The sequence below is a fragment of the Chiloscyllium plagiosum genome, unplaced genomic scaffold (assembly GCF_037043375.1).
Source record: "Chiloscyllium plagiosum isolate Xiang-an unplaced genomic scaffold, Cpla_swu_hap1 HiC_scaffold_35, whole genome shotgun sequence".
Taxonomy (NCBI): Eukaryota; Metazoa; Chordata; class Chondrichthyes; order Orectolobiformes; family Hemiscylliidae; genus Chiloscyllium; species Chiloscyllium plagiosum.
Window position 1 is genome coordinate 31492787 of NW_028270173.1, and position 15147 is coordinate 31507933.

General features: G+C 47.2%; 2 protein-coding genes across 2 annotated transcripts in view; one reads left to right on the forward strand and one right to left on the reverse strand.

The window, feature by feature from the left end:
* The window catches only part of LOC148140609 (cytochrome P450 2K1-like), a 40275-nt gene extending 39304 nt beyond the window's left edge, over window positions 1-971 (reverse strand). The window contains exon 1 of the mRNA XM_087978966.1: window positions 780-971. Coding sequence (XP_087835092.1) covers window positions 780-971 — 192 coding nt within the window. The remainder of the gene's footprint in view (window positions 1-779) is intronic.
* A 12680-nt stretch (window positions 972-13651) lies between these two features.
* Window positions 13652-15147, forward strand: part of LOC148140610 (cytochrome P450 2K1-like) — a 36672-nt gene continuing 35176 nt past the window's right edge. The window contains exon 1 of the mRNA XM_087979468.1: window positions 13652-13888. Coding sequence (XP_087835594.1) covers window positions 13697-13888 — 192 coding nt within the window. The 5' untranslated portion in view covers window positions 13652-13696. The remainder of the gene's footprint in view (window positions 13889-15147) is intronic.

Sequence of the window (15147 nt, forward strand, 5' to 3'; positions counted from 1 at the left end):
CCCTCTGGTGGTATGGACCCTTGCACCTTAAATTGCTTTGGAAAGCGGTGATTTTATTTGCAAAAAATCAGTCAGTCCTCATTTTGTTCACGATGAATGGACTGAATTTTAAGATGTTTTTTCTTTCCCTTGTGACACGTATTTGATGGGCACTTGGCTCTGGGATATTCCTCAAAGGACCCCCCTCTCACAGATCAGTCCCTTCCCTTTGCACTGACCTCACTTCGGGTTTTGATCAGGACATGAATTCAGGTGTTTTCCTGAACTTTCACAATGTCAATATCTGGTTATAATGGCCTGAAATAAAACATCCAGGGATTTTCGAGTCTCCCAAATCTTCTTCCATCATTTTATATCGATCCCCTCTCTGCTTTAAATATCTGGTTGTAAGGATCTGATAAGCTCTCAAATAGGCTTCAGGATTCAGACCAAATCCGGCACAGTCAGAGGCCATTCGGTCCATCGTCCGGCGTCGCTCTCGCTTTACTGTCACATGTTAATTAAACTGAACAGTTCCCAGATTGGTCACTCTCTGAGGTGCCATAACTTTGCAATTGCTTTGTTTTTTTTCTGCCTCCCGTTGTGTTTAGAATTAAAGTCCGACCAGAGATCAGAGACTCTCAGAACACAGCCCCCAGGGCTAACAGATTCCTCGGTCAGGGATTAGGGATCTGCTTCGGTTTGTGTCTCTCTCGGTCTCTGTGAGCTTCACCTTGGGAGCTGTTCCCTCACACCGCCCCATCCCTCAGACAGTCCCCCAGTGAAGGATTCTCACTTACCCCAATGAGAGACCAGTCCAGCCTCTTGAGGTCCAGTTGGTGCAGGTTTCCGATCAGAGGAAGCGGGGTCGGTCCGGGAGGGAAATTCCTGGGAACTCTCCGCCGGATTACAGACACGACCAGGAAGAGAAAGAGGGCCAGCAGCGATAGGGCCGAGGTGTAGTCTGTGGGGAAGAGCTTGAGGAGAGCCATTGTGTCAGAGTGCTCAGACACCAGTGATGTTAGAGTGTGTTATGTCCTTCAGTCCAGTCCCCCACTGGCAAAGAACAGCCTCCTTTTCCTGATTTGTCTCACTGAGTGTTTTTAAGCCCCACCTTCTCTGTGAAATTCCATTAAACATTTGGGTACACAGTAACCTGAGCTTCTTGCACAGAAATGGTGCTGCCCTACCTTGTAATCCTACAGCAGGCCAGGCAACATCAGGAGGTGGAGAGGTGAACGTTTCGGGTGTAACCCTTTTTCAGAACTAGGGGTGGGTGCTCAGGTGGGATGCAGATAAAGGGGGTGGCGAGGGCAGGGTGGTGAAGTGGGGATAGGTGAAGACAGGTAGTGGGTACGACCCAGTTGGCGGGAGGGAGCAGTGGAAGGGATGGGGGAGGGGTTGGGAAGGGAGTCGGGGTGAATGGGGAGGGAGGTTATTTAAAATTGGAGAACCCAATGTTGAGTCCTCGAGGCTGGAGGCTGTCCACAGGAAGATGAGGTGTTGTTCCTCCAATTTGCAGTTGGGTTCATTGTGGCAATGGAGGAGATCAAAGGTTGGTCGGGTTGGAAAGGGAGTGGGAAAGGGAATTAAAATGGGAGGTCTGGTCAGTCCCTGCGGTCCCACCTGAGATGCTCAGTGAACCATTCCCTACGTTTAGGTTTGGTCTCCCCAATGGAGAGTGGTGCAAACCAAGGGCTGTCGAAGGGAATGGTCCTTGTGAAAGGCAGAGGGTGGTGTGGAGGGGGTGGGGTCTAGTTGGAGTTGGTGGAAGTGTTTAAGGAGGATGCGTTGGATGTGGAGACTGGTGGGGTGATAGGTGAGGACAAGGGTGACTCTGTCCTAACTGCATTGGAGGGTGGGGTGTTTAGAGCCGTGGAACCTGGAATGGAGATGGTGCGGCAAAGGGCTTCTGGATGACAAGAGGGAGGAAAAACTCGTTGTTCAAAATAACCTCCTGTACCATTCCCTGACTCCCTTCTCAGCACCCCCTCCTCCCTTCCACTCCTCCCTGCCACCCACTGGATTCACTCCTTCCATTGACCAACCAGGTCGTACCCTCTACCTGTCTTCACCTATCCCCCACTTCACCACCCTGCCCCCGCCACCCCCTTTACCTGCAGGTCCCCTCCCAACCCCACCCCCAGTCCTGAAGAAGGGTTACACCTGAAATGTGGACTTCTCCCCCTCCTGATGCTGCCTGACTTGCTGTGTTCTTCCAGCCTCCTGCCTGACTATTTTGGATTCCAGTATCTGCAGTGTTTTTGTCTCTGACTTGTAGTTCCACATTGAAGAACAGCAGGAATCCATTTCGGGAGAGAGAGGTGTGTCACTTCCAGAGCTGCTCATTTGAACCAAAGTCTCTTGTCCCACAATCCTGTCATTCTCTTCAGAGTTGCTCATGCCCCTGCTCTGTTGCACTTAAAGTGCAAGGTTTGCATAAAAGTGTTAAGCAAATTCAGTTTGGATCAGTAAGCATTACAACGCCAGTGTTTGACTCGTGTGCGATGTTTTGTAACTTTTTGGCTGAAGAAAAATGAAAAACAGTTTGTGAAGTTTTGACAATTTGGAATGCCTCCTGGTCCCACAATCAGTCCCAGCTTGTTTGATGAGGCTGCTCCTGCCCTGCCAATTTATACGGGGCCATGCAATACTTAACACAGTAAATCCAAAATGCTGACATGAAATTGGCTTCCCATCACGTAGCAGTGATATCCCTGTTTTTGTGGAGGTCATGGCTGGGTCCACGTTCATTGGTGTTACCTCCTTGTGAAACTGAATATGCAGTTAAAGTTTGGCGTGTGGAATGAACTGCAAGAGGAAGTGGTAAATGCAGACAGAGTCACAGCATTTAAAAGACATTTGGACAGGTACTTGCACAGGGAAAGGGTTAGAGGGTCAAATCCAAGCAAATGGGACTAGTTCAGTTTGGGAAACTTTGTCAGGATGGACAGGTTGGACCAAAGGGTCTGTTTCATAGAACATAGAACAGTACAGCACAGTACAGGCCCTTCGGCCCTCGATGTTGTACCAGCCTTTTATCCTATTCTAAGATCAAGCTAACCAACATGCACTTTATTGTAATATCTTCCATGTGCCTATCCAAGAGTCACTTAAATGTCCTTAATGTATCTGACCCTACTACCACTGCAGGCAGTGCATTCCACACCTCCACCACACTCTGTGAAAAGAACCTACCTCTGACATCTCCCCGAAACCTCTCTCCAATTACCTAAAAATTATGTCCCCTCGTGATAGACATTTCTGCCATGGGAAAAAAAATCTGGCTATTCACTCGTTCAAGGCACCTCTAATCCTCCTTCACTCAAATGAGAACCACCTCGGCTCCTTCAACCTTTCTTCAAAAAAATAGCCCTCCAGTCCAGGCAGCATCCTGGTAAATCTCCTCTGCACCCTTTCTAAAGCTTCCACATCGTTCCTATAATGAAACAACCAGAATTGAACACAATATTCCAAGTGTGGTCTAACCAGGGCTTTATCGAGTTGCAGGGAGAAAGTGAGGACTGCAGATGCTGGAGATCAGAGCCGAAAAATGTGTTGGTGGAAAAGCACAGTAGGTCAGGCAGCATCCAAGGAGCAGGAGAATCGATGTTTCGGGCATAAGCCCTTCTTCAGGAATAACCTCGCAACTCTTAAACTCAATCCCTCTGCTAATGAAGGTCAACGCAACATACACCTTCTTAACAACCCTATCAACTTGGGTGGCAACTTTGAGGGATCTATATACATGGACCACAAGATCCCTCTGTTCCTCCACATTGCCAATAATCCTGCCTTTAACCCTGTATTCTGCATTCAAATTCAACCTTCCAAAGTGAATGACTCCACACTTGTCCAGGTTGAACTCCATCTGCCATTAATTGGCCCAGTTTTGTATCCTGTCACTGTCCCATTACAGCCTACAACATCCATACGATCCACAACTCCAACAAACTTTGTGTCATTGGCAAACTTACTAACCCACCCTTCCACTTTGTCATCCAAGTCATTTATAAAACATCACAAAGAGCAGATGTCCCAGAACCAATCCCTGTGGAACACCACTGATCACTGAGCTCCAGGCTGAATACTTTCCATCTACTACCACCCTCTTTTTTCTATGGACCAGCCAATTCTGTATCCAGACAGCCAGATTTCCCTATGCCTCATACCTGCTTGCTTTCTGAATGAGCATACCTTGGGGAACCTTATCAAACGCCTTGCTAAAATCCATGTACACCACATCCACTGCTCTACCTTCATCAATGTGTTTTGTCACATCCTCAAAGAATTCAATAAGGTTTGTGAAGCATGATCTGCCCCTCACAAAGCCATGCTGACTATCTCTAATCAAACTATGGTTTTCCAAGTAATCATATATCCCGCCTCTCAGAATCCACTCCAATATTTTACCCACTATTGACGCAGGACTGACTGGTCTATAATTCCCACGGTTATCCATATTCTCTTTCTTAAACAAGGGAGTAACATTTGCCAGCCTCCAAACATCTGGCTGTCAGCCAGTGGACAGTGAGGATGCAAAGACCATCACCAAAGGCACAGCAACCTCTTCCCTTGTTCCTGTAGTAACTTTGAGTAGGTCCCACCTGGCCCATGGGACTTAATCTATCCTTTTGTTTTTCAAACTTTTCTGCACATCCTCCTTTCTAACATCAACTTGTTCAGGCATATCAGTCTGTTTTGCACTCTCCTCTGAAATGTCAAGGTCCCTCTCAGTAGTGAATACTGAAGCAAAGTATTCATGAAGGACCTCCCCTACCTCCTCTGACTCCAGGCGCAAGTTTTCTCCACTATCCTGATCGGCCCTTCCCTCACTCTGGCCATCCTATTGTTCCTCACATAGGTGTAGAACACCTTAGGGTTTTCCTTAATCCTACCCGCCAAAGCTTTTTCGTGTTCCCTTCTAGCTCCCCATTCTTCAGTTCCTTCCTGGCTAATTGTAACCCTCCAGAGTCCTGTCTGATCCTTGCCCCTCAACCTTAAGTAAGGGCCCTTCTTCCTCTTGAGTAGATGGTCCACATCCCTTGTCACTCAAGGTTCTTTCAACCGACCGTCCCTTCCTTGCCTCAGTGGGACAAACCTATCCAGCACTATCAGCAAGTGCTTCCTAAACAACCTCCACATTTCTGTTGTGCATTTCCCTGAGAACATCTGTTCCCAACCTAGGCACCCCAGTTCCTGCTTAATAACATTGTAATTCCCTCCTCCCAATTAATTACTTTCCCACACTGTCAGCTCCTATTCCTCTCCATGAGTATAGTAAAGGTAAGGGAGTTGTGATCACTATCACTGAAATGCTGTCTCACTTCGAGGCCTGACACTTGGCATGGTTCATTGCCAAGCACCAAATCCCTCTTGGCACACCTGACAAAAACTGCTCCATCCAAACTATTTGAACTAAGCAGGTTCTAATCAATGTTGGAGCCATTAAAGTCACCCATGACAACAACCCTGTTACTTCTGCACCTTTCCCAACTCTGCCTACCAATCTGCTCCTCCGTGTCTCTGTTGCTGTTTGGAGGCCTGTAGAAAACTCCCAGTAAAGTGACTGCTCCTTTCCTGTTTCTGACTTCCACCCATCCTGACTCTGTCGATAAATTCTCTTCGACAGCCTCCCTTTCTGCACCTGTGATACCCTCCCTGAGCAATGCCACTCCCTGTCTCTTTTACCTCCCCCCCTTATTTCTTTTGGAACATCTAAACTCTGGAACATCCAACAACCATTCCTGCTCTGTGATATGTCAGTCTCTGTAATGGCCACAACGTTGTAGCTCCAAGTACTGATCCATCCTCTGGATTCGCCACCCTTATTCCTGATACTTCATGCATTAAAATACACGCACTTAAACCCATCACACTGACCGCCCGTTGCCCTATCAAGTTCCTATCCCTCCTCACAGATTCTCTGCACACTGTATCTGACTGTTCACTACTGACTCCATCATCTGATCTGTAGCTCAATTTCCCACCCCCACCCCCCCTCACCTGCCAATCTAGTTTAAACCCTCCCGAAGAGCTCTAGCAACCTCCTATCCAGGATATTGGTGCCCCTCCAGTTCAGTGCAACCTGTCCTTCTTGTACAGGTCCCACCTTCCCCAGAAGGTATCCCAATGATCCATGTATGTGAAGGCCTCCCTCCTACACCAGCCCTGTATCCACGTCTTCATCTGTACTCGCGCTCTGTTCCTAGCCTCACTAGTACGTGACACTGGGAGCTATCCTGAGATACACGTACCACCTTCTGCGTGGAAAAGTTGCCCCTCAGGTCTCTGACATATCTTTCCCCTCTCAAACTAAACCTATGCCCTCTAGTTCTGGACTCCCTGACGCCAGGGGAAAGACTTTGTCTATTTATCCTATCCATGCCCCTTATAATTTTGTAAACCTCTATAAGGTCACCCCTCAGCCTCCGACACTCCAGGGAAGTTCAGCCTGTTCAGCCTCTCCCTGTAGCTCAAATCCCCACTAACAATGTCCAAAGCAGTATACTTATTGTTGAGGGGAATGGTCACAGGGGCTCCCTGCACTGTCTGCCTATTCCCTTCCCTCTCCTGACGGTCACCCAGCTACCTTTATCCTGTAACTTAGATGTGACTATCTCCCTATAACTCCTCTCTATCATCCCCTCAGCCTCCCGAATGATCCGAAGGTCATCCAGCTCCAGCTCCAGTTCCCGAATGCGGTCTGTGAGGAGCTGGAGATGGATTCACCTCACACAGGTGAAGTCAGCAGGGACACCAGTGGTGACCCTTACCTTCCACATCCTGCAAGAGGAGCATGCAACTGTCCTAGCCTCCGTCCCAACTGCTCTGAATTGCCAAGAGAGATTGAATAAATGAGAAAACAACAAAAAAATGGCTTAACTTATCAACCCTCCCACACACAGTCTTTTTATTGGTTAGAGGAGGAGGATGGGTGGGAGATGCTGCACGTATAGTGTCTTGGGTTTAGCCACAGCTTGAATATATCGGTTCACGTGCCCAGCAATCCCTGTATCCATGTCCACCCCTGTTTGGCCTTGGCTCTGCCTGTTCACGAGGTGGGTATTTAAGAGGAGAACTGACCTTCCCAGTAACCCCCTGGTCCTCGCTCTCACTGCTCCCGCTGCTGCTGCAAATGGAGGGCTGTATGACTGAGCTGAGATGGTTTCTTGGCTTCGGTCGGGATCCCAGGATAAGTGCAATGCCACCAAGTCACCCGTCCTTAGTAATCGGCTGCTCACCAATGCCCCCAGTTTGGGTCATGCCAGGGCCACTCAGTTCCTGAGCTCATTCTCCCCTTTTCGGTACCAAACACCTGGTACAACACCACACAGCTGAGCTGGATGACAGCCCAGAGTTTGCAATCGAAAGAAACAGCACGGAAAATCTGCCCAGTGTCACAGCCAATACTTATCTCACAATCCAAACTGCAAACCCAGAACACAAATAATCTGATCTTTACCACGTCGCTGTGTGTGGGAGCTTATGGAGCACAAATTCATAGAATCCCTACAGTGTGGAAATTTGGCCCAACAAGTCCACACTGACCCTCTGAAGAGTAACCTACCCAGACTCATTCCCCCTACCCTATTACTCTACATTTACCCAAAAATAATGCATCTAACCTACACGCCCCTGAACACCATGGGACAATTTAGCATGGCCAATCGACCCTAACCTGCACATCTTTGGATTGTGGGAGGAAACCGGAGCACGCAGAGGAAACCCGCGCAGACACAGGGAGAATGTGCAAACTCCACACAGACAGTCACCCGAGGCTGGGATCGAACCTGTGTCTCTGGTGCTGTGAAGCAGCAGTGCTAACCATTGAGCCACCATGCTGCCATATGCTTTCAGTGATGTTAGTTGTGATGTTTTCTTCATTGCAACAGTGGATTCACTGAAAAGATTGCCTTGTTTGGTTGTAAGTTGCTCAGAGTGGTCTGGTGACGGAGAATGTGCTGATTGTAACAAGGTCAGCCGGCTCGACCTCATAGAATCTGGGTTCCTTGATTGGGGCTGTCTAACCAGGGAGCCCTGGCTGACAGATAAAAAGGGTAAGTTTCTGACTCTGTGTGAGACTGCACATTGCTTTTTCATTCATTGGATAAGCGCATCACTGGCTAGGGCAGCATTTATTGCCCATCCTTAATTGTTCAAAGTTGGTGTCATGGTGGCCCAGTGGTTAACACTGCTGCCTCACAGTGCCAGAGACTGGGTTCGATCTCACCCTTGGGTGACTGCCTGTGCGGAGTTTGCACATTCTCCCCGTGTCTGTGTGGGTTTCCTCCAGGTGCTCCGGTTTCCTCCCACAATCCAACGAGCTGCTGTACCAACCTAAATTGCCCGTAGTGTTCAGGTTAGGTGCTTTAGTCAGGGGTAAATATGGAGCAATAGGGTAAGGGGAAATGGGTCTGGGTGGGTTCCTCTTCTGAGGGTCGGTGTGAACTTGTTGGGCTGAAGGGCTTGATCCCGCACTGTAGGGAGTCTAACCACTGGGGGTTGGGGGTTGGGTGTAGGGGGGCGATGGGCTGGAGTCACATGTCGGTCAGACCAGGTAAGGATGGCATGAGTGAACAAGATGGGATTTTCCCCCCATTATTGACAATGGATTCCTGATCATCGTCAATCTTAAAATTCTAGCTTTTTTAAAATTGAATTGATATTCTAACATCTACCATCTCAGGATTTGAATTCAGGTCCTCTGGATTAACAGTCCAGTGATAATATCACTAGGCCATCACCCCCCCCCACGTTTTACAGTCAAAGACTGCTCATGTGTAAATAAAGGGTGACTTGGTGATGGGATACCAACTTCCAGGGAGTTATATCAGTGACACCGAGACTAAAGCACACTCTGAAAAAACTCGCTCACATCAGTCATCTGGGATAAGCATTCCCAACATCAGGCCTTTGTTTGGCAAGTTGGATTTGTTCGATTCTGCCAACGAGGACTGGCCCAGGAGGCAGAAAGAATACATTATTTTTTTTCAAACAAATGACATTGTGGCAGATGGATACAGCAAGTAATTCTCCTGACAACCTCTGTAGGTGTAGCTCTCGAGACATAGAGCTGTACAGCACGGAAACAGACCCTTCGTTCCAACTCGATTAGTCCCTAGACTGTCCTGGATAACTGTTGGATTCCTTTAAAAACAGGAACGAGTCCACGATCTATTTAAGTATCTGGCTTTGACTCGGCAAGATGGCAGCGATTCTGTAGAACTGTTGTGGGCAGCTCTGCCTAACAGCCAAGGCACACCGGTGTGTTTTGCCATCCCTGGCCAACTTATGTGGTGGAAATATTAGTTTAAAACCTTACAGAACACATATTTGTTAAGATCTGGGAGTGGGAAGGATGGCAAACTGCAGCAGGGAGGACACGCCCCTGCAGCACCTACAACACCAGAGACTGCAGAAGCAGCAGCAGCAGCCTCTCCTGACTCCCCCCCCCCGCCCTGGGGACCTGACAGACTCACAGGAATTGGCTGCGGTGATGGGGAGACTTACCTTGAAAGTTGCGGCTGTGATTGAGGAAATCCGTGGGGAGATTCGTGCCCAGGTCCAACCTATAGCATCCATGCTGCAGAAGCACGAACAGGAAATCCAGGGCCTTGGGGAGAGGCTGGAGGAAGTGGAGGGTCGAACTAAGGTCTCGGAAGCTGCGATGGACTCCTCATCCAGTCGGATTCAGGTGCTGGAGCGAGAGGTGCGAAACCATATCGATGTCTCGAAAATCAAGGTCGGAAGATAAATCTCCGAATTGTCTGAAAGTGAGGAAGGTGAGCAGCCAGTCAGCTTCTTTGAAAACTGGCTGCCAAAGTTTTTCGGCCTTCACATTGAGTCCAGCAGGCTTCAGAGAGAAAGGGCAGGGCAGGGCCGGTGCAGTATCCCCGCCCGGTCTTAGTGCACTTTTACTCATATAAAGACAAGCAAAAAGTCATAGAAGCTTCCAGGTCCTGGGAAAAGATCCGCAGGCACTGGTGTGCAAGGGGTCAAAAATCATGTTTTTCCAGGATTTTTCAGCAGCTGTAACCTGAAAGAGGAAGTCCTTCGATGAAGTAAAAAAGAGGCTGAGGAACCTGGGCATCCAGTCCTCTATGAGATACCCCACAGTACTTCGTTTCAGCCACGAGGACTCAGTTTATACATTTGACTCGGCGGATAAGGCTGAAACCTTTGTGGACACTTTAAAATAGACGGATTGGCCTGAAGAATATGGTTAATGTTTATTCTCTTTTCTATTTTTTTTATTCCTTTCTTTCTCCCTAATAATTTCCTTTTTGGAAATGGGGGAAAAGACTTTGGAATAAGTTGTTCCTTTTTTTTAATAACTGGATTTTCTGATGGGAAATTTAGTGGATGTTCTTTGTTGTCTCTCTCTCTCTCCCATGCGTATGCTCCCTATAATGTTTCCCAGGTCAACGCTGCGGAAGCTTATGGGATGGTTTGGTTCCTTTGTCTGGCATCATGGGCGGCCCCCCCCATCAAACTTACTAAATTGCAGTTGCCTCAAGGAGGGGGAGGAGTAGATTTCCCAGACATCAGGAGGTTTCAATTGAGTTCCCTGCTGTCCTTTGTCTGTGATTGGGTAGGTAACAATCCGAACTCAATATGGCTGGATATTGAGGCCTCCCAAGCAAAGTGCCCTCTTATTAACCTGTTGTTCATGGATAAGATGAGGCCAGTTATGAACCACTGCTGGAACCCCATTGTCATTAGTACAGTCAAGGCATGGAGGGCGATGCGTCAGAGTGAGGGTTGTTTATCCAAGACTTCGCCACTTACACCTATAGCTGGCATGCCAGGGTTCCCACCAGGGATGATGGACTCAGGGTTCAAACTATGGGCAGCAAGAGAAGTTTCTAGTTTGGGAGACTTGTTTGAGGGGGAGGTTATGATGTCTTTTGAGCAACTGAGCCACAAATACGGGTTGCCCAGCAGAGACCTTTTCCATTTTTTTCAGGGTGGACCACACAACAGACCATTTTTACCATCTTTAGAACGGGCATGGGAAGAAACTATTTGATATTCTCGCATCCTGTGCACAGAAGAATATTCTGATGAATTGGGTGTCTGAGAACCTGCCGGGCTTGATGGGATGGGAGAAATTAATTATGGAGCACATTCCCTTGGGCTTTTTCACAAACATGGTGGACCACACAACAGACCATTTTTATAAGACATGTCAGCCCTATTTGAGTTATTTGGATATAGATTTATCAGTTATCTTAACTAGGGCATTTGTTTAACCAGGATGATTTGATTTGTCAAGCCCTGGGCCCTGGAGGGGGTCTCCCGAGTTAATATGGGTCTGTATACAATGCTCCCGTTCCTTTGTTTGGGAGCCTTGAGCCGAGCATAGCTATTCTGTATTTTGTGGGTTTTTTTTGTTTTTTTTTGCTTTTTCTTTTTTTTTGGTGTTGCTTTGCACAGTGTTAGGGTTTGCTTTGTATTATAGAGTAGGTTAGTAGTTAGTAGATAGTAGTTGTATTGTCATTTGTGTTTTTTTCTTTTTATTATACTGATATTTGTGATTGATTTTATTTTCAATAATTTTATATGTTTGTAAAGTTAAAAAAAATTGCTCATAAATATATTTACCAAACAAAATCTGGCTTTATTTCTTTTTGTGTGGCGATTACTCGGTTGCAAGTTAGGACCGCAGTGGCAACAGCCTTTTCTGTGTTTTTGTGCACTTTTTTCACTCGATCCTCACTGAAATGACACCCTGTTCACCCTCCCTAACCACAAGGTCTGGACAACAGGCTGTTTGTCCTATACGGCCATGACTGCTTCGACCTGATCTCAATCTGCTTTTTGCACTCGTGTTTACAAATGTAACCCTCGTGATGCTGCGGCGTAATCACACAATGTTCGATGTACTTCGCAAAGACTTCCCGATCTTTCATCAGGACTTCACCGGAACTGAAGTTGTAACCTCAATCTGTAAACTGGTCCGGTCACTTATGAAGAGCTGCTGGCTTAGTAACCAGTGATTGCAGTAAAAGGCTGGGGCCCAAGCTTGCTGGGGGGAGATTGGTTGAGAGAGAATCACCTGGACTGGCCGAACATTTTTCAATGAGGAAATGGCTGCCTGAGTGAAGTCCTGATGAAATGCCTGGAAGTCTTTGTGGAGTACATCGAACATTGTGTGATTACACCGCAGCATAATGAGGGTTACATTTGTAAACACTAGTGCAAAAGCACCTTCTGTAACATAGTTACATACGCCATTCAGTCTCTCTGATCTCATTGACAGTTAAACCAAATTCACAAGCTTCTGCCAGTCATCTTCATCTAGTCGAAAATCCTGGTTCCCCTCGTCCTGGAATTGCTGAGTAGAAGTGACAGCATCTCAGCATCAGAGGAGAATTGGGACTGTAATATTCCTTCCCAAGTAGACAGGATAGTGAAGAAGGCATCTGGTATGCTGACCTTTATTGGTCAGTGCATTGAGTATCGGAGTTTGGGAGGTCACACTGTGCCTGTACAGGGCATTGGTTAGGCCCCATTTGGAATACTGCATTCAATTCTTGTCTTCCTCCTACTGGAAGGCTGTTATGAAACTTGAAATGTTTCAGAAAAGATTTGCAAGGATGTTGGCACGGTTGGAGGATTTGAGCTATAGGGAGAGGCTGAACAGGCTGGGGCTGCTTTCCCTGGAACATCGGAGGCTGAGGGGTGACCTTATAGAGGTTTATAAAATCATGAGGGGCATGGATAGGATAAATAGACACAGTCTTTTCTCTACGGGAATCCAGAACTAGAGGGCATAGGTTTAGGGGAAAGATATCAAAGAGATCTGAGGGGCAACTTTTTCACACAGAGTTTTTCCATACGGGTATGGAATGAGCTGCCAGAGGAAGTGGTGGAGGCTGTTACAAATGCAACATTTAAAAGGCATCTGGATGGGTACATGTATAGGAAGGGTTTGGAGAGGAGGAAGATTTTTAAAAGAGGCAACTCTTTTACACAGAAAGTGATTTGTGTGTAGAATGAACTTCCAGAGCAAGTGGTGGACATGGGTACAGTTACAAAGTTTAAAAGGCATTTGGATAAGTAGATGAATAGGAAATGGTTTGGGGATATGGACAAGCGCAGGCAGGTGGGATGAGTTTAGTTTGGGAATATGGTCGGCAAGGACTGGTTGGACCGAAGGATCTGTTTCCATGTTGTATGACTCTATAACTTGTACAAGTCCTCAGTAGAATGTCTGTTTTATTATGAATACTCAAGACTGAACTACCAAGCAACGATTCACCACATGGATGTCAATAATCTTTAAGGTGTGCTTTGGAACAGCAGACCTGCGGAGATATAATTCCCTGCTTTGCGAAATGTGTGTGAGGTGACTAGATATCCTTACATCTCATCGAAACCCATATCCCGGGAATGAGAGTCTTACCATAAAATAACGTCAGGTTAACCTGTCCAGACAGGCTCAGCCAGAGTCAGCTGTGAAAATTGACAGCACTTTCTCTGAGTGGAATCTTGCTGTGCCTGAACACCACTCCCCGCCGGGAATGCACACAGACCTGTTTAATTAAATAGCCCAGCACACAGCAAGGTGGGGGTTAAAGAGACACAGGCGATGAAGCAAAATGAGGCGGTTCTTTGAGAACTATTAAGTGGAGGGTTGGAGTGAAGGACGGCCCACATTATAACATCAGGACACCAGTGGCTCCACTTAGTGTGTGGGCACTTGGGCACAATGGCTCTCCTCAAGCTCTTCCCCACAGACTACACCTCGGCCCTATCGCTGCTGGCCCTCTTTCTCTTCCTGGTCGTGTCTGTAATCCGGCGGAGAGTTCCCAGGAATTTCCCTCCTGGACCGACCCCGCTTCCTCTGATCGGAAATCTGCACCAACTGGACCTCAAGAAGCTGGACTGGTCTCTCATGGGGGTAAGTGAGAATCCTTCACTGGGGAATGTCTGAGGGATGGGGCGGTGTGAGGGAACAGCTCCCAAGGTGAAGCTCACAGAGACCGAGAGAGACGTAAAAGGAGAGAGCCTGAAACAGATCTGGAATCCGTGATCAGGGAATCTGTTATCTCTGGGCCTGCGATCTCTGAACTTTGCTCAGACTTTGATCCGGGACTCAGTGGGAGGAAAAACAATTGCAGAGGTATATCGCCTCCCAACAATTTACACAGCATGAATAAGCTGGTAATTATTTAATTTAGTTAACTAAAAAGTAAACCTAGTCACAATAATTGAGATAAAGCCTGGAACCTGGATTAGAGGTCGGGTCACTACCACTGCACCACAGGAACCCAAAAGGTGACTGGAGCTTTTCTTCAAAGGGAATTGGAGCACGATGGGCTGAATGGCCTCTTTCTGCGCTCTTATTTTCCCCATGGTTCGAAATGAGGTCAAAGGTCGGGATACACTGGGCCAGAACTGTCAGTAAAGTGTCACAGCTGTCAGGATCAACCTGTTTAGAGATGGTAGTACACATTCTTGGAACACCTGAGGCTTGAACCCATAACCCCCTGACCCAGAGATAGGGACACTACCCACTGTACCACAAAAGCCCTAAAGCCTATTTGACTTGTTTTGGAACCAACCTGTTCAGAGATGTTACTACACACCCCTGCAGCAGGTGAGGCTTGAACACAGGCCTTCTTGTACAGGGGGAGGGACACTACAGGAGCCCTAAAGCTGATTTGATGGTTTATTATATCAGTGATATCAGGTTCAAATCCAACCTGCTCCAGAGGTGTGTCCTCATCTGTTAAAGAAATTGATTATTTTCTCTGAATAAGTTGTTAAAAATATCGCTAATTGCATTCAAAATTAAGCTAATTATGTACAGGGAATAAATCTAACTGTATGTGACCAGAGCTAATAACATTAAAGCGTGCTGATTTTTTCAACCAGTTAAAACCTGAGACACCTTCGTAGTGAGAGTCAAGTAGAAGATTTGAATAAACCTTCCTGAAAAATAACTTCAGGGCAATGGGAAGAGAAGTGAGTCGCTGGTGGATCTTTATTTGTTGAAGTCTGATTTCTGTGATATACTACCTCATCGAGCCGTGGTGGGACATCTCAGTCTTTGTGGGGTTCACATCCTGTTCCGTGGAGGGAACCCCCCCCCAGGAAATGTTGCCAGCTGCAGCAGCTCTGGAGCTGGAGCAGCAGCCGGTATTACTGTGGTACACG